The sequence below is a fragment of the Coccinella septempunctata genome, chromosome 4 (assembly GCF_907165205.1).
Source record: "Coccinella septempunctata chromosome 4, icCocSept1.1, whole genome shotgun sequence".
Classification (NCBI taxonomy): Eukaryota; Metazoa; Arthropoda; class Insecta; order Coleoptera; family Coccinellidae; genus Coccinella; species Coccinella septempunctata.
The window spans coordinates 22,042,458-22,065,650 of NC_058192.1; the positions used below are offsets into that span (position 1 = coordinate 22,042,458).

Genomic DNA, 23,193 nt, shown 5'->3' on the forward strand with positions numbered 1-23,193 from the left:
GTATTGCTTGTGTTTGAATGTTATTCAAGTTATCAAATGATAATTTTTTGATATAAATTGCGGTCATATGCATAATTCGTCTCGGAGAAAATTGAAAATGTATTTTCGGATACACCGAAAAAGAATTTTCCCGTTTTTCAAATGGCTCTATTTTCATGTATTGAGATCGTCATTTATTATTTTGAACGTTTCATTTTTCTCACCTAGATGAATGAAAATCACTTAAATCGTTTAATTTTCAGTTTTTTAATTAAAAGTCTGAAAATATTATCAGAAAGGCTGTTTTTCTACTTAGTTACAAAATAAATCCAATTCGTATGAATAATTCTCAAGATAGAAATAACCAAACTGCCGGATAAATTATAACTGGTTAGTATGAATTCTATGTTCTTATCTCAGGGGGGTACAGAGCATAGAGAAAGGGAAAGAGGAGAGTAGTCAATTCAGTGTTATTCATGGGCGACACGTTTAGTGGCGCCCCCCTTGGCTACTGGAGAAACTAATCCGAAAAAATTTGCGCGGGGAATTCAAATAACGGCCTCGTTTTTGAAATAATATTTACCAAGTTCGAAAAATACACTCCGTCGCCTCTCTCTACTCCTATTGTTCTTTTTATCGAGTTTATTGGGAAAGATTCGATTAAAAGAACGACAGGAGTAGAGAGAGTCGATGGAGTGTATTTTTCGAACTTGGTAATTATAGATTTTTAGACGAATCATGAAATAGTGTAATAAAATAGAAAATGAACTGAAATAAATATATATTCATGAAAATATTAGAAAATTACATTTGTATAGAAAAAATATACAGAAAATTAACCGAAATGAATATATAATAGAAATATTTGACAATAACAACTATAATTACAATATTGTTCAGGATACATTATATAAAGGAACTGATCTTGTGAAGGGTTGAATGGATAAATAATATGGGCCAAACTAAACACAAAAACTGAACTTTGATATACATGAATAACTGAATTTGATGGATTCAGGCTTTATTTCTATGTGGTCATATCATATTGTATATTATCGTAATACTTTCTTACAATTATTAGAGAAATACATACCATACCCAGTCAACGTGTAGCATCTGCCGCGGACGGTTGTTCTTGCGACGCTCTGCATAATCGGTATTTTATATCAGTAAAGTGCTCCAACAATTAACAGTCGTCACCATAGATTCGACAAGCGACGGCGATTACACGGAAATGGAGATAGACGACAATGGTACATGGAAGAAGGTACGCCATAAAAGGAGAAAAAACAGGAATCCTAACTCTCCAACATTGCGTAGCCCTAAGAAAAAAACAATTCCATCTGCACCTGAGTCAGCATCGGCGACACCAGCGACAATCTATCGCATAGACTATGAAAAAACACCCGATGGGAATTCCGAAGATGGCACATGTGTGCGTACGAATCTCCCACATACACAACAAACAGAAAAAACAAATAAACAAAACAGGCAAGCTCGAAACATGAACACTGACAATGATGTAAGAGGCAATCAAACATCTGCGAAACCAAATACAATGCACAAAACATTCAAAAATTTATTCCATATGAATACACTACCCAACACAACTAGAATACAAATTGCGAACGCTTGGATAAAAATACTACCCGACAACACAGATATAATAACACCAACAAGGCAAGGATTCCTAATCAAATCTGACAATACAAGAGTCAATTTAATTAAAGCTCTGGAACACCTCAAAAAGGATGGAATCATAACGAATTTTACAGAAACAATGGGAAATACAACACATAATCCAATAAGAAGATCCTCTGAATCGTACTCTGCTGTAATTTCACATGTAGAGATAGAAATTGAAGAACAAGAAATTGCTACGTTATTGACCAAAAACCAAATAAAATATCGTTACTGCAAGAGGATCATCTCAAAAAAAACAAACCGGCCCTCACTGTTCATTAGAATGATAACAGGAGATATTACATCTTACGAGAGACTCATTAATGAAGGGATTTATTACAAATGCAGGCACTATGTAGTAAAACCCAGTTATCCACCAGACCCTATTCCCATACCCTGCACTAGATGCTCACAGTTCCCACATACAACCGAGGACTGTAAGGAACCAATTAAATGCAACAAATGTGGAGGGAATCATAGAGACAACCAATGCGAAACGAACTTACCACAAAAATGTAATGCATGCAATTCAACAGACCACGTTGCATGGTCAACAAAATGTCCCAAACGACCACTAAAACCTATAGATGGGATACCTAACGTGAAAATAAGGCCAATCAACAAAAAAAGCTCAGAAATGGACGAAAGACAAAACCGAAACGAGTAGAATTCACAAAAGCATCACAATACACGATTATATAATTGAAACATATATAAACAAAATTAACAAACCTAAGAACTCCGATAGACAAGCACTCATTCAGAAACTGCAGAAGCGATTCATGGAAACATATAGAATAAATACTATCCCAACCTTCGTAGGGAACCGTCTCTATGTGCTTATGTTCGACATGAATAAAGAGCCCAGATCAATTGACACTGAACCCTCAGAAGGGGTACAACTCCATCAAGCTTTCAATGATTAAAGCAGTCTATTGTAATATAAACAGTATCAATAACAAAAAAGAGTTGATACGCCATTATATAGAAAACAACAACATAAACTGTGCAATGTTTGTAGAAACCAAGACAAGAAAAAACAGCAACTTTCACTACAGAGATTGGAGAACGATATTTAAACACGGAAGTGTTTTGAATCAAAACATCCGGGGAGGAGCACTAGTAATGGCTGAAAAAATGGTTCAAATAGGAAAAAGCAACCCACCACATCTGAATAATGCTTGGAACGATGTTTTACATTTCACCATCCCCTTCAAAGACGATAAAATTCACATATTCTTGATTTACATGCACCACTCTAGTCGGCTGATCGAAGAGAACCTGCTCATTAAAGCATCTCAGTACAAACATTGCATCATTTTGGGAGACTTCAATATAAATACTCGAAGAAAGGTACAGCTAAACAACTTTCTCAGAAACTCTGACTTCACCATACTGGAGACCCCTCCAACATTCTTAATGCAACCCAGACTCTACACCTGACATGATATTGTGCACAAGAAATATTAAGCATAACATCCTAAGAATTAAGCTCACTCCTGACTTAGGCTCGAATCATCTGGCGATTGAGTTCACAATAGATACTAAAAAAAATCCCTTGAAATACCCTCAAGAAACCAAATTTATATTTGAAAAATGCAACACAGAGGAAGTCAACAAACAAGTAATGGAAGAAATAAACCTAGAAGCAGAAGTCACACCAGCATATATTACACTGTTTCATAGTACACTGGCAAGAATAATAAAACACCAAACCCCAATTTTGAAGAAGAAGTATTATAGTCAAACACTTCCTCCATACATTATTAAACTAATCAGGGTTAAAAAACAACTATATCGGGAGTACAGTATCAATAAGGATTCAAACCTGAAAACAAAGTTCAACAATCTCAATAAAGACATCCAAAAGCTAATCAACAACTACAGATCCCACAAATACCTACAAGCATGTAAGGAAATTGAAGATCAGAAAGGACGAACATACTGGAGAACAATTAAGCAATTATCTAAATACACAACCCACAACTTAAGTAACCCTATACAAGCTAACGGAAAAACTGCGACAAACGACAGAGAGATTACAGAAGCCTTTGCAAAACACTTCCAAAATATCTACAGGAAAACTATTAACAGAGATTTCGATGAAGACCACAAAAAAACAGTAGAGTACTGGTACCAACACAGCTTTCCTTGCACAGAAACAGAAGCTAACATAGAACCTATAACAGAAGAAGAATATTATAAAGCTCTAAACCACGGAAAAAACACAGCCCCCGGTTACGATAACTTGCCCAGGAGAATATTGAGGAAATTGGATCCTAGTATTCACAATACAATAATAAAAATATACAACTTCTGCATCCAAAACTCTTACTTTCCCAACGAATGGAAGAAAGGCATTCTAATTACCATTCCAAAGGCTAAAACGGACCACTCTAAGCTAGAGAATTATCGACCCATCACATTGCTATCTGTACTGGGAAAAACGTTTGAGAAAATTCTATCAGAGAGGATTCGTACTAAGCTAGGAGAAGCTGTTCCACCATACCAGTTTGGATTCAAAACCAAAAATTCAACCACTCACCCTTTACTAATCCTAACATCAAACATACAGTGTAACAAGAAAAAGGGAACAAAGTCGGCAGCCCTTTTCATGGACATACAAAAAGCCTTCGATAGTGTCTGGCATGTCGGACTTATATTCAAACTGTTCCACCTTAATTGTCCAATCTATCTGCTGAAAATAGTTAATCAATTTTTAGTAGAGAGAACTATTCAGGTTCGTGTAAAAAACGAAATTTCAGAGCAGTTCACACCACAACAAGGTCTCCCACAAGGCTCAACTCTCTCTCCATTGCTATACAACTTATACTGTCATGACATGTACAATCACAACAACCAAAGAGAACATCGAATCAACGAACAAGCTTACATATTACAATTTGCCGATGATACAGCTTTAATTACTCATGATAAAACAATTGACAAATGCATGGATAAATTACAAGAACTCACAGACGTCACTGTAGCATGGATGAGGCGTTGGAGAATACAGCCAAATCCAAATAAATCAAAATTAATAATTTTCAACCATAAAATCAATGCAAACTCCAAAAATATCCAACTCGGAAACCACATGGTCATACCTACAAACCTGTGCAAGTACCTTGGCATTCAAATAGATAGCAAACTGAGCTTCAAAACACATATTAAAACACAAAAGAAAGCAGCCATCACCAGAGCCGGACACTTTAGATCGCTTACCTACAAAAACTCAGGAATCAGCACCAAAACAGCGAGCACAATTTATAAGATGATCTGCAGGCCTTTATTGGAGTATGGCTCTACGATATTCCTGAATACCCCGAAAACAACACTTAAAAACATCGAAGTAGCAGAAAGAACTTGCCTAAGAAAAATAACTAAACTAAGAAACCCTAAAATCCAATGCATAATCCGTCAAACCAACTCTTATATGACACAACGAATATAGAACCTATACTGGATAGAATAAACCAACTTGGCAAAAAGTTCATCTCAAATCATACGAACAGATATATTGTGGACCCATTGATACATCATTACCATGGAGAAACTAAAGCTAAATTACCTCTGCTACCAGCTTTCGAATATTTGAAATCGTTATGATAACTTTTTTAATATAATATACTATTTTTGTTTAATATAAGCAAATGTAACTGGCTGGAAGACCTAGGTCGATAGCCGTTTGACTGACTGGTCAATAAAGTTTTTCTCTCTCTCTCTCATACCATACTCCAATTAATCATGAACAACCAAGTCCACATGTTCTTCACATGTAAACCAGAAAAATGTTACATGCGACTTTAAAAATAATTTCAACTTAGGGGTTATCGATGCAATATGTCCAAATGGCGGTACAATATGCCATTCTCATCATTTTCATAACTCTTGTTAGATTTAGAAATGGTCAAATATCAAATTATTGCAGTTTTATATGATGTAATAATAACAGTTCGAAAAGCAGCAAACATATTTCCCGGAGGATACCCTAGATTCAGACTTCTAGTTCTCAAAAACTTGAATCCCTGGTCCCTACAACTTTTGTGTGGCATTTATTGTTTAAAGCCATCCAGACTTGAAAGCCATTTGAGTCTTTCTTGTTTCTTCTGGGCATGGGATCTGAAAAAATATTCTATATTTTGGTATCCAAAAAATAAATAACATTACGCAATTTTGTAAAATCAAGCAATACATAATTTTAATTGATTATAGAAATAGAAATATATACAAAAACTCACCATGTGTTCAAAAGCAAACAATTTCTTTTTCGGGGAATAAACAAAAATCTCGAAATACTCTAACTTTTTGCATTAAACATAACAAACTCAGATGGAATGACGGAAATCAGCTGACTTGAGTTCTGTCATAGATTACAGATTTCTTTCATCCACATCCACTAGTTCTTGAACTGGCCACCAAACACTAGCGCCATTTCCGACGGGATTCCAAAAATTCTTAACCTAATTCTAAAATCGTGTCCCCCGTGTTGCCTATCTATTCGGCAGTCTCTCTTTTCTCTTGTCTCTGGTACAGAGGAGGAGAACAATCTAGACTTAGTGAAAGTGCCCGGAGAATACTTGATATTAAATAGAGGGCGCTGGCGATTGGCTTTGTGGAGATTATGGGTTAAAATCACAAAAAAATACGGTTCTTTAAATAATCTCTCACAAAGAAGGTAAATTTCTACTCTGACGTATAAACGTAGTGTTGTCGTACAAGTTCACGGAGCTTCTGAGAGGTTGTTCGGTACCTACAGAGAATCAAAATATTATGATATGATTCGTTGGTTTTTACAATGCACACGTAACTTCAACTTGACCTCTACTCACGAAATGTCATGATTAAACGAATAAAAGTCAATTCTTCATTAAAATATTTGAGACATTACAATATTGCTCTTTTTATAATCAAAAAGGCACGCATGCAAAGGACGATGGAGGAAACAATATAGATCTAAAGCGATAACAAACTTCAACTTGAAATGTAAAAAGTTAACTGACTCAGCTGTACAGTTTTCAAGATGACTCTCAAACCCAGCTCAACTCTGACAATTCCGTACAATTTCTACGGGTTAAACTAAATGTTGAACTTTTTTGAGGACACTTTTTCACAAAGGCGATCGCTCTCGTTAACTCAACTCCCCATGAGGTCTGCAATTGTGCTGTAATAGCATAGTTTGATATATCGTAGAATTAGTACTAACAAGAGATTTATTCATCAGATTGAGAAATCTATCTTGACAATTATTCATACGATTTGGAAGTATTTTGTAGAAAATGTGCTGGTTGGTTGAACGCTTTGGTTATGAACTCGTAAAGCTTCTAACCTATTGTATGGGAGATATGAATGATTGCTGGCTTAGTTATTGCATGTGTTTTCTTTCCACTATAAATTACTTATCAGGCCTGCTGCTCTTCCCCGAAGACGACAGTGCCGAGTCCAGTCAACAGGAGGAAGAAGAGAGTGAAACTGGAGAAACAGATGAGCAAGACACCGAAGATTATACTTTGAATGATGAACAGTTGGAAAGGAGAAGGTATGATATATGTTTATTTTTTCGTGTCAAGCTCTTGGTGATTGAATAGTAGTACAGATGGTAGTTGAAAATTGTAGTTTCTTTCACTCCAAATATTCTCAGATATTCCATTCTCAGTTAAGGTGAAAAATCTGTTGAAATATGATTGTACAAGCTTAAGTTCTGGTAAATGTTAGTTTTTCTGATACCTAGTAATATAAAGATGGAGATGGAATATTTCTATAGACTTCAATGCGAAAAATAGTTGATGCTTGTGCATGTGGACATTGTAGCTTATGCATGTCAAGTTTATTGGTTGTACTGGATCTTGTTTGACAACTCTCTTCACTTCTATTATTATATTAGTGCAAAATTGGACAGGATGAAATAAATACAAAACTCTTACTGTAATTACAAAGTTATTTCGCTTTTGGCTTATTTTGCTACCAATATAATATATATCTGAAAGGTCTATTTACTTTAGGCAGTGGCATGATGAAAACACCCTTGTGAGGCTCTATTGAATTATTTTTAATGAAATTGGGGAAGTTCGAAAGAATCAATTATAGGAAAATGAAATGATAATTGAGACGAAATGTAAATATTTTTTTGGGGGGGAAAACTATACACAGTGTTTCTGAGTTCCTAACACAAAAATCATCCTGTAGACATGGTTGAAAAACTGTTCGTATCTTATCCTAACTCGAAAAATTATATTCCTAGAAATTCTTTCCGATAAATTCATTAATACTGGATTTTGTTTTCTATATCACTTAATATAAGAATGAAATGTTAACGAACAATCAGAACGAGCATATCGGCAACCTAGCAGTTACATCCCCTAGTTATGTCACATTAGCGATCACGCACCACTTATCCTCTCGTTGTGACATTATGCCTCTGCTGAAATAAATATACTATATATGGGTATATAAATGAGAACATTTACCGGAATTCAAGCTCAAATATTTATTCCTGGCTTTCTAACTGCACTAACAGATACATATCATCAAGTAGATTTGGGCGTTGGTCAAATTATTTTTCAAGTTTTTTTTTTATAATTTTTTGCTCTATCGTCTATTAAAGAAGCCGTTACAGCAATGCGGCGGGTCATGGACAGCGCGCCAATCTAGCTCCACAAAATATGCAGTGGGCAATACGTAATAGGGAAACTAACCGATCAACTGGAGTCAGAATTGCAGGTGGCACTAATCTACTCTATATTGATCCAAGTTCTCTTCGAAGATCAACAGCAGGAGGTTCCTCTAGTAGCACTGATACTATAACGATGTCAACAACCGCCAGCTGCCTAGCACGCGCGTTCGGTGAGTTTTAATCATAGCCTTCAGAAGTAATCAGTGAACTTAGCAGACTTCACTGGACAAATATATTGTGCTTTTTAGGTATTGTTATTCGTCAAATAGCAGATCTTTTATCAACAATGCCAAACATGTCTCAAATATTGACACCAGTTACTCACATGGAAATATCTCAGGATGATATCTACAATGTTCAGGTGAGTTGACCAGTGTTGGAGTGTTAGAATTTATTAATTTTAGTAATTCAATACTACACAATACTGCTTCGGGAAAATATTTGCTCCTTGTACAAAGAATAAATGGAATTATCTTTATATTGCGATATTCCTTTCAGATTTACTTAGAATTCCGTTTGAAATCAACTTGGGACTGGCTTCTTACAGTTATGGATGCAACTGAAGCTCAACTAAAATTCGGTGCTTCTCTAACTAATTCTCTAGATTTACCTAGTACTAGCCACTCTGCAGGGCCAACAGTGAGTGCAAGTGGTAAGTAAAATATAAAAGTGTGTTTGACATTGTAAAGTATTTCTGATTTTTTTTAGTGAACATAACATCGTCTTCTAATCTAAGATCTAGAAACCATTCTAATTCTAATGGAACAGGTACTACTGGTTCACGGATTGTTGGTTTTGCTAATGTAGAAAATAGATCCCGTACTGAAAGAGATGGTATGGGAACAATTGATTTATATTGTCAATTTTTTTTTAAATTTCGGGTCTAAGTTCACTAAATTTTCAATTTTTATATTGATTTCTAGGTGTTGATGCTCATGCAGCCAGGAGAGAATTTTTGTCCTATTGTTTATCCTTAATGAGGGCGCATAACAATGAACACTTGGACTCTTTACCTGTACTGGACGTTTCAGCATTGAAACATGTGGCATATGTTTTTGACGCGTTGATTTACTTCATGCGATCTGGTTCTTCAGAAGCCGTTGATACTGATTTGAGAAGAGAGGGATTACCTTTGGCCTCTTGGAATGACCAGGTAATAAGTTCTCTAATGAAGATAACACATGTTTTATGAACCTACATAATTGTTATTTATTATTAATTATGATTATGATTGTCCCATATCTCAAGTTACAATCCACTTCACTGGAGTACGATTTTACTTACCTTTCCGTGCTCACTTAATTTTCGAAAGTGTTTCAGTAATCAATTTTCTTCCTGATGAATTTTTTAAGACAAAAATACAATTTTATACAAAAAATATACTCGATGATCACTTTATCGCAATCTGGGGTAAAAGAACACATGTTTTTCACAATATGTTAGTGAACTGATTATGCTTCATATTGCGAATATATTTCTTAAAGACAGCTACAAAATTATTTTCCTCAGGATGAGAATGAAAATGAAGAAGGAGAGGAAGACATTACTGTTGCAATTGACACAGAATCGTTAGATGATCAAGAAATTAGTAACTTGGCAAACATTACAAATAACTTGAACAGTTCATTCCAAGGAATATCAGGGAAAGGAAGAAAACATCCATTTTTCCAGGTAAATATTTTGAATATTTATTTATTGCCTTAATTTTTTCAAACAAACTTCCCTTTGTTGTGTACCTACTACAATGCACAATTCCTGTTACATGAAATATCAACTACTCCATCAATAATATATTTTGCAATATTCTTTGATGTTTGTCCATCATATAATAGTGTCTCGAAAGTTATTGTTACATCGCAGTGGGCGTCGAAATACTCTTAAGGTAAGCGCACATACATAGGCATCGGACGGACGGCATGGAAGGAACGGCACGGCAGCGGCGGAATTTTTATGAAGGTATCGCACATATAACATCGGAATCGCCGGACTCCGGAGGAATAGATTAGTTGCGAATATGTCTTCAAGCGGTGAGGAACTAGCGTTTGTTCTGGAGGAAGAAGAATTTCAAAAGCGAAGGAATCGTAGACGAATGTGGATACATGACATATGTAAAAAAGGAAGGATTTTGGAGAATATGTTCATTTATTTCCGCACTTGATGAAGGACGAAAAAAAATGGTTGCTATAATTTCCGTCACTTAAATTGTACAGGGTGGGCAAATTTCGATGTTTTAGCACTACAGCTTTTAAACCAGTGGAGATAGACAAAATCTGATACGTCATTCTCGGTCTCTTTTTCTGAGAAACTAATAAGTGTTATAGTCCTTTTTGGCCACCTTCTTTTGTTTTCGAGTTATAAGCGAAAATTGAAAAAATGGCGATTTCGAAATAAATTTATATCTCCGCTAATACTGATGATAGAGCTCTGATTGAAACATTATACAGGCACTTCCTTAAGTAGAATCCAGTGGCGTGCTTGCTCTTTCAGCAGGATGTTTAATTACGGAGCTATGACCCAAAGTTATGTTTTTTTAAATGGGAATACTACTTTTCTGTGCAATTTTTTGAAAGCTTAATTTTTACTGATTTCAAAAATATATAACGTCATATGGTTTGTATTAATAAAAATAATAAAAAATGGTCAAAAACCTTCTTTCTCAATATTTCTATGGTTTCAACTTTCGATGAGAATAGAAAAATGTAGCATCTTATCATTACCACAGTCTCCTTCTATTAGTCCTTTCATTTCTATGCTTCTTACTCAATTTCTCCAAGATTCAAATTTTGTGAAAATTGGTAAAAAGCATAGAAAGAATGACATTGCCGGAAGGAGACTGATCTTGTTTCAGGAAGCTCTATTTTTCTGTTCTCGTCAAAAGTTGAAACCATAGAAATATTGGGAAAACAAAGGTTTTTGACCATTTTCTATTTTTATATTGAAACAAATTATATGTTGTTATATATTTTTGAAATCAGTAAGAATTAAGCTTTCAGAAAATTGCACAGAAATCTGATGTTTCCATTTAAAAAAACAAAACTTTGGGTAATAGCTTCGTAATTAAAAATCCTGCTAAAAAGGCAAGCACGCCACTGGATTCTACTTGAAAAAGTGCCTGTATAATGTTTAAATTCCAGAGCTCTATCATCAGTATTAGCGGAGATATAAATTAATTTCGAAATCGCCATTTTTCCAATTTTCACTTATAACTCGAAAACAAAAGAAGGTGGAAAAAAATGACTACTACTCTTGTTAGTTTCTTAGAAAAAGAGACCGAGAATGGGGTATCAGATTTTGTCTATCTCCACTGGTTTAAAAGCTGTAGTGCTAAAACATCGAAATTTGCCCACCCTGTACAATTCATTATAATTTTGTACGCGCAGTATTAAGTTCTCCTGAAAACTCATGCTTCTTCCGTGAATTCGTATTTCGTATGACTACCCGTACCAGCCGCTGCATGTAGAGACTTGGAAAATGACGCAGATGCCGCGGCAATCTCCGACTGGTATAGCACATATGTCGGGATCGGCCGGCACAGGACGCATCGGTCGGAATTTGATTCTCGTTCCTCAATTCCGTCGGATGCGATGCGATGCGATGCCTGCCGTCCGCACATATGTGCGTTGCTCCATTCAGTTCCATTGAAAGTAATTTATTCCGATCGGTACCGTCCGTCCGATGCCGTTGTATGTGCGCTTACCTTTATGGGGAATTCTCCTCAATTTGGGTTATCACTGCATATGCAAGTTTAAACTGAATAATTATGAGTTTCATTAATGATTTTTTCAAATGTATCGTGGAAAGTATTGAAAATCATTCTTCAAATATGTGGTTTTAAAATTTAAATCGCTTGGTTTCGAGTTTACGATTTGGCAACAGCGCCTACTAGACAATGAAAAGAACAATGTTCGATCAGCTCATTTATAAAATATATATATATATATATATATATATATATATATATATATATATATATCCTCCTATCATTATGGCTTCATGTAACATGCAAGGACCATTCATTGTGGCTTCAGGCGAATTATGACTTCAGTATATGTGAAGCCATAATGTAATTCACGTTTTCCGCTCAATGAAGCTACCGATTTGACTCTGGTTTACGTGATTCGAAGCACTGAGTGATGTGGAAGAACCTTGAATACAGATATCTGCTTAAATTGTAAAGATGACATCACTATTACGAAATGAAAATTTCCTCTCGTGAAGCCCTAATGGTCGGAGAATGGTAAATATTGTATATTTTAGTTTGAGACATTGCCACCGCTGGCGTGACTGTAATATACATGTCCTGTATATTGTAAACTACACCTTGTACTTTATGGACTCAGAGATGTGGCAACATCTCCTTCCCGTTTTTATCTATAGTGAATAGAGAAAATTCTCATCCAGCGGTTGAATTTCGAATATCTCTTGGGGATGCAGAATTCTTATTGCGCGTCAGAGTTAGGTACTCATCTTGTGGTCTTTCAAAGCTTCTATGAAGGAAAACGTCATATATGGATGTTAATATTCTAATCAGTGATGAAAATTCGTGGTTCAATTTTTTATCAGTCAAACGCATATTCTAGTTGAATACTGAAGAATAACTGATATGTTAATTCAGCCCAAATGCTATCTCAAGCCGAAACCATGTGATAGGCCAAAATATAATGACTTCCAGAAATTTTTTTAGGTGTTCTGATGATTCGAAGAAAATCAGAACTTCTTCACATTAACTGAAAAAAAAAATGAAATGCTTGAATTGCAGACTTATTTCAAAAATTAATAAAATTGTTTTTCGCTTCATATAAAAAATTTTAATCTGATGGAAAAAACAACTTTCCATAAAAAACAAAAAACCTGTTCTTTTCATTTCATAATGAACTTGCAGTTCAAATGTCGTCGAAGTTAGTAACAAGACCTTCGAAATAAAAGAATTTTACCAACGACATAGAGCTCAGGAAGGTATTCCTGAAAAATGTTGCAATGAAATGAGTTTAATATAACAAATACCTAGTTGGTTTAGTTGGTTTTAGTAAAACACAACTACATAATAATTTTCCCACATTTGGTCCCCACCTCGAATGATATAAAATTATTTATTAGCATAGTAGTCTATCAGCATACTGCAAAAGTATTATCATTTCGTGGGTAAATATTGAAAAAAATCCCAAATGAAGATTCAGTTTATTATTTAAACAATAATATGAAGTCAAGGATAACAGAACAAAAGTAGTTTATACATAGTAATGCGGATAAATTCAGATGCATACCACCCGACGATATGAATATCGACAAGTGTTACGATCTTAATTGAGCTAGCCAATTTGTCATCGTCAAGGCCCCCAAATGGAGTACGCTCCACCGAAGAAAAGCAGATGCTGACCATGGTTTCGGCCTCATTTGGCCTCATCAGAGCAACATAGCATTTTTCCACGGTGAAGAACGTTTGGAATTGATGGAACTTTATTCAATGTTGTCATGTTCTAGTGGGTATTATTTACCCACAGCGCCATCCAACATGAAACGGTATCCGATTCAATCCCCCCAGATAGAAACCAAGACGAAGACAATAGCATATGTCCCATATTTTCCCTAGTTCAGTACGCCGATTCGCCTTTGCGAACGTCGGACGTATGATAAACTGAGAAGTCTGAGACGCTCTCGGTTCGCGGCAGAGTACGATGCCGCCGGTACAATAATGAAGAATGATCACCCCTAAACGGGGAGGCAATGAATTCATTGTTATACATAGTGTTTGTTCATGAAAATTTTGAGTCAGTATAAAAACCAACATATTCTGAACCTTAGGAAGTCTTTATCTACAGTTCATGAAAATAAACGTTGAGATATCGTCACAAACTCGATTATCTGCTAAATTACATCAAAAGTCAATGATTTTAAAATTTTTACAGTCGAATTTCAGTTAAGATTGTATCAATATTCTCTAAAAGCCCTCATTATAATTCGATATTCAATCTTAATCTTACTCTATATCAGTATTATTATTTGATAATGAAAAATAGTAGGTAAAGCTAGGGTTTTTAGCGTATATGGAAAACTCGGTCAACCGTTTTCAACATCTCTTCACTTAATTTGATGAAAAATAGTAAGTTTGATCAATATTGATATTATTGATGATAATTGATAAGAATGAAGGCTTTTAGAGTAATGGAAAACTCTGTCATATTGGAATACTTGTGGCGTTTTTTCACTCCTGATGAGAGTCTTCAATTCTCTTATTTTTTTTCGTGTTGAGTAATACTGAATAATGATTCTACTATGGCCTTAAATTTAGAGCCAGCTCGTCCAGCATAGAAGAAAATGACACTAAAAATAAAATATATACTGTGCGAGTTTGGCAAATCAAAAACGGTATGAGATTTTCTGAATTATTATTCTTTACAGGCCGGATCTACGATTTTTTCTGACCGGGGCAATTTCGAAAAAATTGGTCAACTTTGAGGTGCTGTAGCAGCCAGAAAAAAGGCACTAGTCATATGCTGATTTTTTGGGGATAGATTGGTCCTTTTCGAATAGAAAAAATCACACTTCATTCATCTACCGCGAACAGTTTAGATTTTATGAGTTTTTCCGCGAAGGTCCAAAATTTGCGTTTTTCCATCGACCATAACTTGAAAAATAATTTTTTTAAAACATATCTGTTTGCATAATCGTGTTCTACGCCCTCGAATTAGTATACAGTATGAATTTGGTTTGAATCGGAGACCAAAAATATTTTTCAAAAAATCGCAATGGGAAATTTAAAAAATTTTCGATCTCTGCGATTATCACCTAAATTGGTGTATTTACTAAATCGAGCGTGTAAATTACGAATATGCAAACAGAATTTTGCTGAAAGGATTAGTTTTGAAGTTATATGGTCTAAAGAATATGGGAAATTTTGGCCCTTAGTTCCAGATGAGATGGGGATGAGTCGATAATTCCCCAGGCAAAGAAATCATTAGCTCTATGATTGTGACACATTGTAGACATATCCGATCTTTTAACCTATCTCACCCAAGTGTGGGGCAAAGATGATAGAGTTAGGTTAGGTTAACTAACTCTATAATCTTTGGTGTGGCGGTCATTCGTAGATAACTGAATAATATACAGTTACCTAATTGATCCCTTATTGATTATAAAGATTTTTGACATAGTGATGATTTATCATGTTTCCATTCTATAGTTTCGATTTTAGCACTAGGAAATCAATTTTTTCCGAGAACAAAAAAATTACCTCTGGTTGATTTTGGCGCCCCCTTAAGCTGGCGCCTAGGGCAAGCGCCCCGCTTGCCCCCCCCTAGATCAGGGCCTGATTCTTTAAATGGTGGAAAATTTCATATTCTGCAAAAAAACACACTTCTTCAAGGTTGATTCGTGTTTGACTGAGGTAGGAAGAATCACTTCACGATGTGGGAGCGAGACCGATCATATTCGAATTGTTTTCCTCAGCCGCAATGCAAGCTTGATATCTTCTTAAGAGGGGTCTACACCGTTCTAGTGGTCAGTTCAAAAAAAAAATGAATATCTCACGTCAGAAACTGCTAATTTATATGGGGTATTCATTATAATTCAATTCAATCAGTTCGTCACCTAGAAAATTCAGAAATTTTTTTATTCGTCAAACGGAAAAAAAAATTTTTATTGAAGAACAAATTTATGTTATTAACTTTCCGATGTGGAATTATCTCTTCTATGAAATTCCACATGAAAAAATTCCTCCAAAAGTCTCGCCATTGGCTACAATTCGTATCCTGGTGAAATTGAAAAAAGACGTTCGTCTTTTCGACGAAAATGGAATGGCGAGTAATTCCCGTGGTATAAACTCCTCTATAAGATCGTGTTGTCAAACGTTTGTTTCTTCCATTGTTAACAAATTCAGCTGCCTCCATTTATCTGTGCAGTAACTCAGATATTTTCGATTGGCTAAATAAACCTTTACTTTCTCCGCTCCCAATAAGATAAATCTTGCAGATTTGAATCTGGTGAACGAGATAGTAACCAATCGCTAGAGTATACCTCATCAAGATACATTCTAACTGCCACTCGTGCAAGTTATGCGTGCTCAGGTAACCATATTTTTCCAATGTGGACTCATCTGTCCATAAATTTTTCTCTGCGAATCACGGATTTTCCTGATGCTGTTGTTCGACAAAAGCTACACTGGGTTGATGGTTCCGGGACAGCAAACATTTGTACTCGCGCGAGTACTCGAGTCTAATTTAATTGCGTCATTCTCAGTCTCGCTCCCACATCGTAAAATACTTCTTTCTGTTCAACTCAAACTACAATAAGCCCCAAAGAAGGCCTTGGGACACAAGAATTATTTTCAAATAATTAAGAAAAATGTCTCGGAAACTATTTTTTGCAAAGAATCCACTATTCAAGGAATGATCTAGTATTTTTTCAAGAAGAGTCAGATGGTCGATGAATCGATCTTCCGGTTACAGCTTGCCGTCGACATCTGGGACACCCTGTATATATAGTGCTTACTTTATTATGACTATCATTTTTATCAAAAACCGTCCAAAATTGAATAAACAACCCCTTCATGGTGGAAGCTATGCCAGAATTTGATTTCGTTGAATTTGCAGCCCCAGGGACAGATGTCCCTGCAGTTAAAACAAATTTCCGATACTTCTTGTTGTGTTAATATTCATTACACAAATTTTGAGTATTAAGTCAGCAGTAGTTTGAATCGTGACAGCATAGTAAACATGCTACGCAAAATGGAAAAATAGTAAATTTTCTTGTGCAGATAAAAATATTCACACGGTGCATGAATTTCTGGGTTCATGGGTTGAAGCTTGCATAGGTATATTATATTGCCATCACAATGAAAAAATTGATCAGATACGTTTCGGTATATTGAACTCTCACTGAAATAACCTTATATGATTTGGTTGACAACGAGAGGTTATAATTGTTACGATTCAATTCCATATACAATTCGAGTATTTCAGACATCTCACTTGGTAGACAGTTGAATAGAGTAGAAATTGGAAAAAAACTGTCATCAGCAGTACCTACTAGCCACTAAATCTTCATAAACAAAAATGTGGGTTCATCAAGAGATCGAAATTTAAGTTATGCATAAGCGATCTTGAATAAAGGAAGTGTGAAATTTTTAGAGAGAACTGTATCGAAAGCATATGAAAATAAACAACAAACAGCAGCGATATCGGCACCAGTGGTTCAAAATTAAATAAATAAACTCAGTAAGTATTCAAAATAATACATTTCAATATTCAACTCATAATACTGAAAAACAAGGAACCAAAGATAGAACTCACTCACTATCGAAACGAGATAGCTGTTGCGATATATCAAAATCTATAATTGAAAAACAAAACTGTATAAAATTTTGTCAGTATTTTCTCTAAGCGTGTTAAGTAAAGGTATTTTCCACTAAATCTTTCAGACGAAACAGTCAAATTCCATGGGATGGGTCTTTCCTCTGATTGAACTATCGTATACTAGTTGTAGGAAACTAACGGCCGTTTTCGATAAAACTATTTATCCATCGTTTCACTTACTGACAATTAGTAACCATTGGTAACCATTCTAAAAAATATCTACAGATAGATCATAGAAACGAAATCAGATGTATTGTCTATCTTCAGTAGCTGAAACAATGGATATACGATATACGTTTATTGAAAACGGCCGTTAGTATATCGAGCACAAATAAAAAGCACACTTCATATTTCATAAACTTATGGCTTTGAGAAAATCAGAATGAATTTTGGATGTGGACAAATCATGAATATCCACAAAGAAATCTTCAATAAAAACGCACTTTCGAGTTTTTACATACAGTGTTTTTCATATCCGGTACATTCATACATACGACACGAAAACTGTGAAAATGAACTGTGAATATTCCTACTAATTCAGAACTGAATTTAAACTCAGATTTTGTTTGCTTTTTATCGAAATCATTTATCTAGCAGCTTTTTCCATTTACACTTTATAGGTATTTTAAGTAGATAATTTTTTCCTAAAATGATCAGCACTAGCTTTCGAAAAAATATCAGTTGAATATTTCAGGTCGAGTAGTTTTCACAAAATTAATTATTTTGGATAACAAAGTAGAAAAAGTTCAAAAATTCGATTCTATATTCCAGTAACAATAGATTTTTATACTGAAGTACTAGAGGATTCTTTCTGGTCCATTTTTATAATGGATAAGATCGCGATCCTGACCAGATGGATAACGAACTCAACTAGACACGTGAATATTCAATTCGAACTGGAAACGAAGCTGTAAAATCTACCTCATAATTGTCGGAATAGCAATCTCTCTGGCAACGCTGTGCGGGAATTAAACGCCATTTACATGAGTCCGTAATGTTATCTTCTTGTACAAAAAGCGTATATTTGACGCCACAATGTTATGAACTTATACTGAAGCCATAACATACGCCAGATGTTGAAAATTCGTATATTCATTTTTCGTCGTACGCTATTCTTCGTAGACAGGGAGTATAATTGGTCGTTTTGGTTGAATATACACGAATCAAAACCGACATAGGTCGTCTCTTTCTAGGTGACGCCATAATGGTTGTTCTATGGTCTGAAGCCATAATGTTCGGAGATGTAAATATATATATATATATATATATATATATATATATATATATATATATATATATATATATATATATATATATCCTCCTATCATTACGGCTTCATGTAACATGCAAGGACCATTCATTGTGGCTTCAGGCGAATTATGACTTCAGTATATGTGAAGCCATAATGTAATTCACGTTTTCCGCTCAATGAAGCTACCGATTTGACTCTGGTTTACGTGATTCGAAGCACTGAGTGATGTGGAAGAACCTTGAATACAGATATCTGCTTAAATTGTAAAGATGACATCACTATTACGAAATGAAAATTTCTTCTCGTGAAGCCCTAATGGTCGGAGAATGGTAAATATTGTATATTTTAGTTTGAGACATTGCCACCGGGGGCGTGACTGTAATATACATGTCCTGTATATTGTAAACTACACCTTGTACTTTATGGACTCAGAGATGTGGCAACATCTCCTTCCCGTTTTTATCTATAGTGAATAGAGAGAATTCTCATCCAGCGGTTGAATTTCGAATATCTCTTGGGGATGCAGAATTATTATTGCGCGTCAGAGTTACTCATCTTGTGGTCTTTCAAAACTTCTATGAAGGAAAACGTCATATATGGATGTTAATATTCTAATCAGTGATGAAAATTCGTGGTTCAATTTTTTATCAGTCAAACGCATATTCTAGTTGAATACTGAAGAATAACTGATATGTTAATTCAGCCCAAATGCTATCTCAAGCCGAAACCATGTGATAGGCCAAAACATAATGGCTTCCAGAATTTTTTTAAGTGTTCTGATGATTCGAAGAAAATCAGGAACTTCTTTACATTAACTGAAAAAAAAAATGAAATGCTTGAATTGCAAACTTATTTCCAAAATTAATAAAATTATTTTTCGCTTCATATAAAAAATTTTAATCTGATGGAAAAAACAACTTTCCATATAAAACAAAAAACCTGTTCTTTTCATTTCATAATGAACTTGCAGTTCGAATGTCGTCGAAGTTAGTAAGAAGACCTTCGAAATAAAAGAATTTTACCAACGACATAGAGCTCAGGAAGATATTCCTAAAAAATGTTGCAATGAAATGAGTTTAATATAACAAATACCTAGTTGGTTTAGTTGGTTTTAGTAGAACACAACTACATAATAATTTTCCCACATTTGATTCCGACCTCGAATGATATAAAATTATTTATTAGCATAGTAGTCTATCAGCATACTGCAAAAGTATTATTATTTTGTGGGTAAATATTGAAAAAAATCCCAAATGAAGATTCAGTTCTTTATTTAAACAATAATATGAAGTCAAGGATAACAGAACAAAAGTAGGTTATACATAGTGTTTGTTCATGAAAATTTTGAGTCAGTATAAAAACCAACATATTCTGAACCTTAGGAAGTCTTTATTTACAGCTCATGAGAATAAACGTTGAGATATCGTCACAAACTCGATTATCTGCTAAATTACATCAAAAGTCAACGATTTGAAAATTTTTACAGTCGAATTTCAGTTAAGATTGTATCAATATTCTCTAAAAGCCCTTATTATAATTCGATATTCAATCTTAATCTTACTCTATATCAGTATTATTATTTGGTAATGAAAAATAGTAGGTAAAGCTAGGATTTTTAGCGTATATGGTAAACTCGGTCAACCGTTTTCAACATCTCTTCACTTAATTTGATGAAAAATAGTGAGTTTGATCAATATTGATATTATTGATGATAATTGATAAGAATGAAGGCTTTTAGAGTAATGGAAAACTCTGTCATATTGGAATACTTGTGGCGTTTTTTCACTCCTGATGAGAGTCTTCAATTCTCTTATTTTTTTTTCGTGTTGAGTAATACTGAATAATGATTCTACTATGGCCTTAAATTTAGAGCCAGCTCGTCCAGCATGGAAGAAAATGACACTAAAAATAAAATACATACTGTGCGAGTTTGGCAAATCAAAAACGGTATGAGATTTTCTAAATTATTATTCTTTAAATGGTGGAAAATTTCATATTCTGCAAAAAAACAGGCTTCTTCAAGGTTGATTCGTGTTTGACTGAGGTAGGAAGAATCACTTCACGATGTGGGTGCGAGACCGATGATGACACCATTATAAAATTCATTTAATATGTTTCATTTAGATAATAAGGTTTATAACAGATGTTCGAATTGTTTTCCTCAGTCGCAATGCAAGCTTGATATCTCCTTAGGGGGGTCTACACCGTTCTAGTGGCCAGTTCAAAAAGAAAAAATGAATATCTCACGTCAGAAACTGCTAATTTATATGTGGTATTCATTATAATTCAATTCAATCAGTTCGTCACCTAGAAAATTCAGAAATTTTTTTATTCGTCAAACGGAAATTTTTTTTTTATCGAAGAACAAATATTCATTCATGTTATTAACTTTCCGATGTGGAATTATCTCTTCTATGAAATTCCACATGAAAAAATTCCTCCAAATGTCTCGCCATTGGCTACAATTCGTATCCTGGTGAAATTGAAAAAAAGTGGAAACTATTGTAATATTCGTAACTTCTATTGATCGTTTAAATGTTCTGGAAAGACCCCACATTCTGGTAGTTTTTTCCCCTTTACGCCTTATACGGATGGCGAGGAATTCCCGTGGTATAAACTCCTCTATAAGATCGTGTTATCAAACGTTTGTTTCTTTCATTGTTAACAAATTCAGCTGCCTCCATTTATCTGTGCAGTAATTCAGATATTTTCGGTTGGCTAAATTAACCTTTACTTTCTCCGCTCCCAATAAGATAAATCTTGCAGATTTGAATCTGGTGAACGAGATAGTAACCAATCGCTAGAGTATACCTCATCAAGATACTTTCCAACTGCCACTCGTGCAAGTTATGCGTGCTCAGGTAACCATATTTTTCCAATGTGGACTCATCTGTCCATAAATTTTTCTCTGCGAATCACGGATTTTCCTGATGCTGTTATTCGACAAAAGCTACACTGGGTTGTTGGTTCCGGGACAGCAAACATTTGTACTCGCGCGCGTACTCGAGTCTAATTTAATTGCGTCATTCTCAGTCTCGCTCCCACATCGTAAAATACTACTTTCTGTTCAACTCAAACTACAATAAGCCCCAAAGAAGGCCTTGGGCACACAAGAATTATTTTCAAATAACTAAAAAAAATGTCTTGGATACTATTTTTTGCAAAGAATCAAATCGTCCACTATTCAAGGAATGATCTAGTATTTTTTCAAGAAGAGTCAGATGGTCGATGAATCGATCTCCCGGTTACAGCTTGCCGTCGACATCTGGGACACCCTGTATATATAGTGCTTACTTTATTATGACTATCATTTTTAACAAAAACCGTCCAAAATTGAATAAACAACCCCTTCATGGTGGAAGCTATGCCAGAATTTGATTTCGTTGAATTTGCAGCCCTCGCAAAACTCTTTAGATACAATCAAACTTTAAATCACAAAAGCAACATGGATCCGAATAAGAAGAAGAAACCACATATAATACCTACCAACCGCACTAGCATTTGGAGATATCTATAATCGTTTGTGGATGAAAACAGTTAAAACAGATGATTCAAAGAAAAACGCCAGCCTAGCAAAACTTCCCTGACATTCTGATCTACCAAAATAAATTTTCAGTGTGAAATTTCTAAAGAGAAAAAAAGAGACCTCCAACAAATGCTCATATATCTCGGGAATGAATACTGCTGATTTCATGAGAATCTTCTCACTGTTCCAAGAAACGCAGGGAATAAGCAGTCGATGTTGATATCGCAGGTTGAGAATATGAATAACTATCCATGGTTAGGTACAGTTTTCCCATTCGACTTTCAGAATTTAGTTTACTCATTGAAACTTCTTTCTTATTATTCAGTATATTTTCTTATCGGGCTGTTGACTGAGCATATTCTCGTTGTTTTAGTTAACATTGTTTCTCCAGGGACAGATGTCCCTGCAGTTAAAACAAATTTCTGATACTTCTTGTTGTGTTAATATTCATTACACAAATTTTGAGTATTAAGTCAACAGTAGTTTGAATCGTGACAGCATAGTAAACATGGCACGCAAAATTGAAAAATAGTAAATTTTCTTGTGCAGATAAAAAGATTCACACGGTGCATGAATTTCTGGGTTCATGGGTTGAAGCTTGCATGGGTATATTATATTGCCATCACAATGAAAAAATTGATCAGATGCGTTTCGGTATATTGAATTCTCACTGAAATAACCTAATGTGATTTGGTTGACAACGAGAGGTTATAATTGTTTCGATTCAATT

General features: G+C 34.8%; 1 protein-coding gene across 10 annotated transcripts in view; it reads left to right on the forward strand.

Moving 5' to 3' along the window:
• LOC123312208 (E3 ubiquitin-protein ligase UBR5) overlaps positions 1–23,193 on the forward strand; it is a 59,359-nt gene that overhangs the window by 24,691 nt on the left and 11,475 nt on the right. For 4 of the 10 annotated variants that reach the window (XM_044896504.1, XM_044896513.1, XM_044896507.1 and 1 more), the window contains exons 23-29: positions 7,069–7,201; positions 8,267–8,505; positions 8,584–8,696; positions 8,834–8,987; positions 9,044–9,169; positions 9,259–9,488; positions 9,845–10,006. In XM_044896504.1, coding sequence (XP_044752439.1) covers positions 7,069–7,201; positions 8,267–8,505; positions 8,584–8,696; positions 8,834–8,987; positions 9,044–9,169; positions 9,259–9,488; positions 9,845–10,006 — 1,157 coding nt within the window. The remainder of the gene's footprint in view (positions 1–7,068; positions 7,202–8,266; positions 8,506–8,583; positions 8,697–8,833; positions 8,988–9,043; positions 9,170–9,258; positions 9,489–9,844; positions 10,007–23,193) is intronic. The other 6 variants (XM_044896508.1, XM_044896514.1, XM_044896505.1 and 3 more) reach the window with 5 other exon arrangements.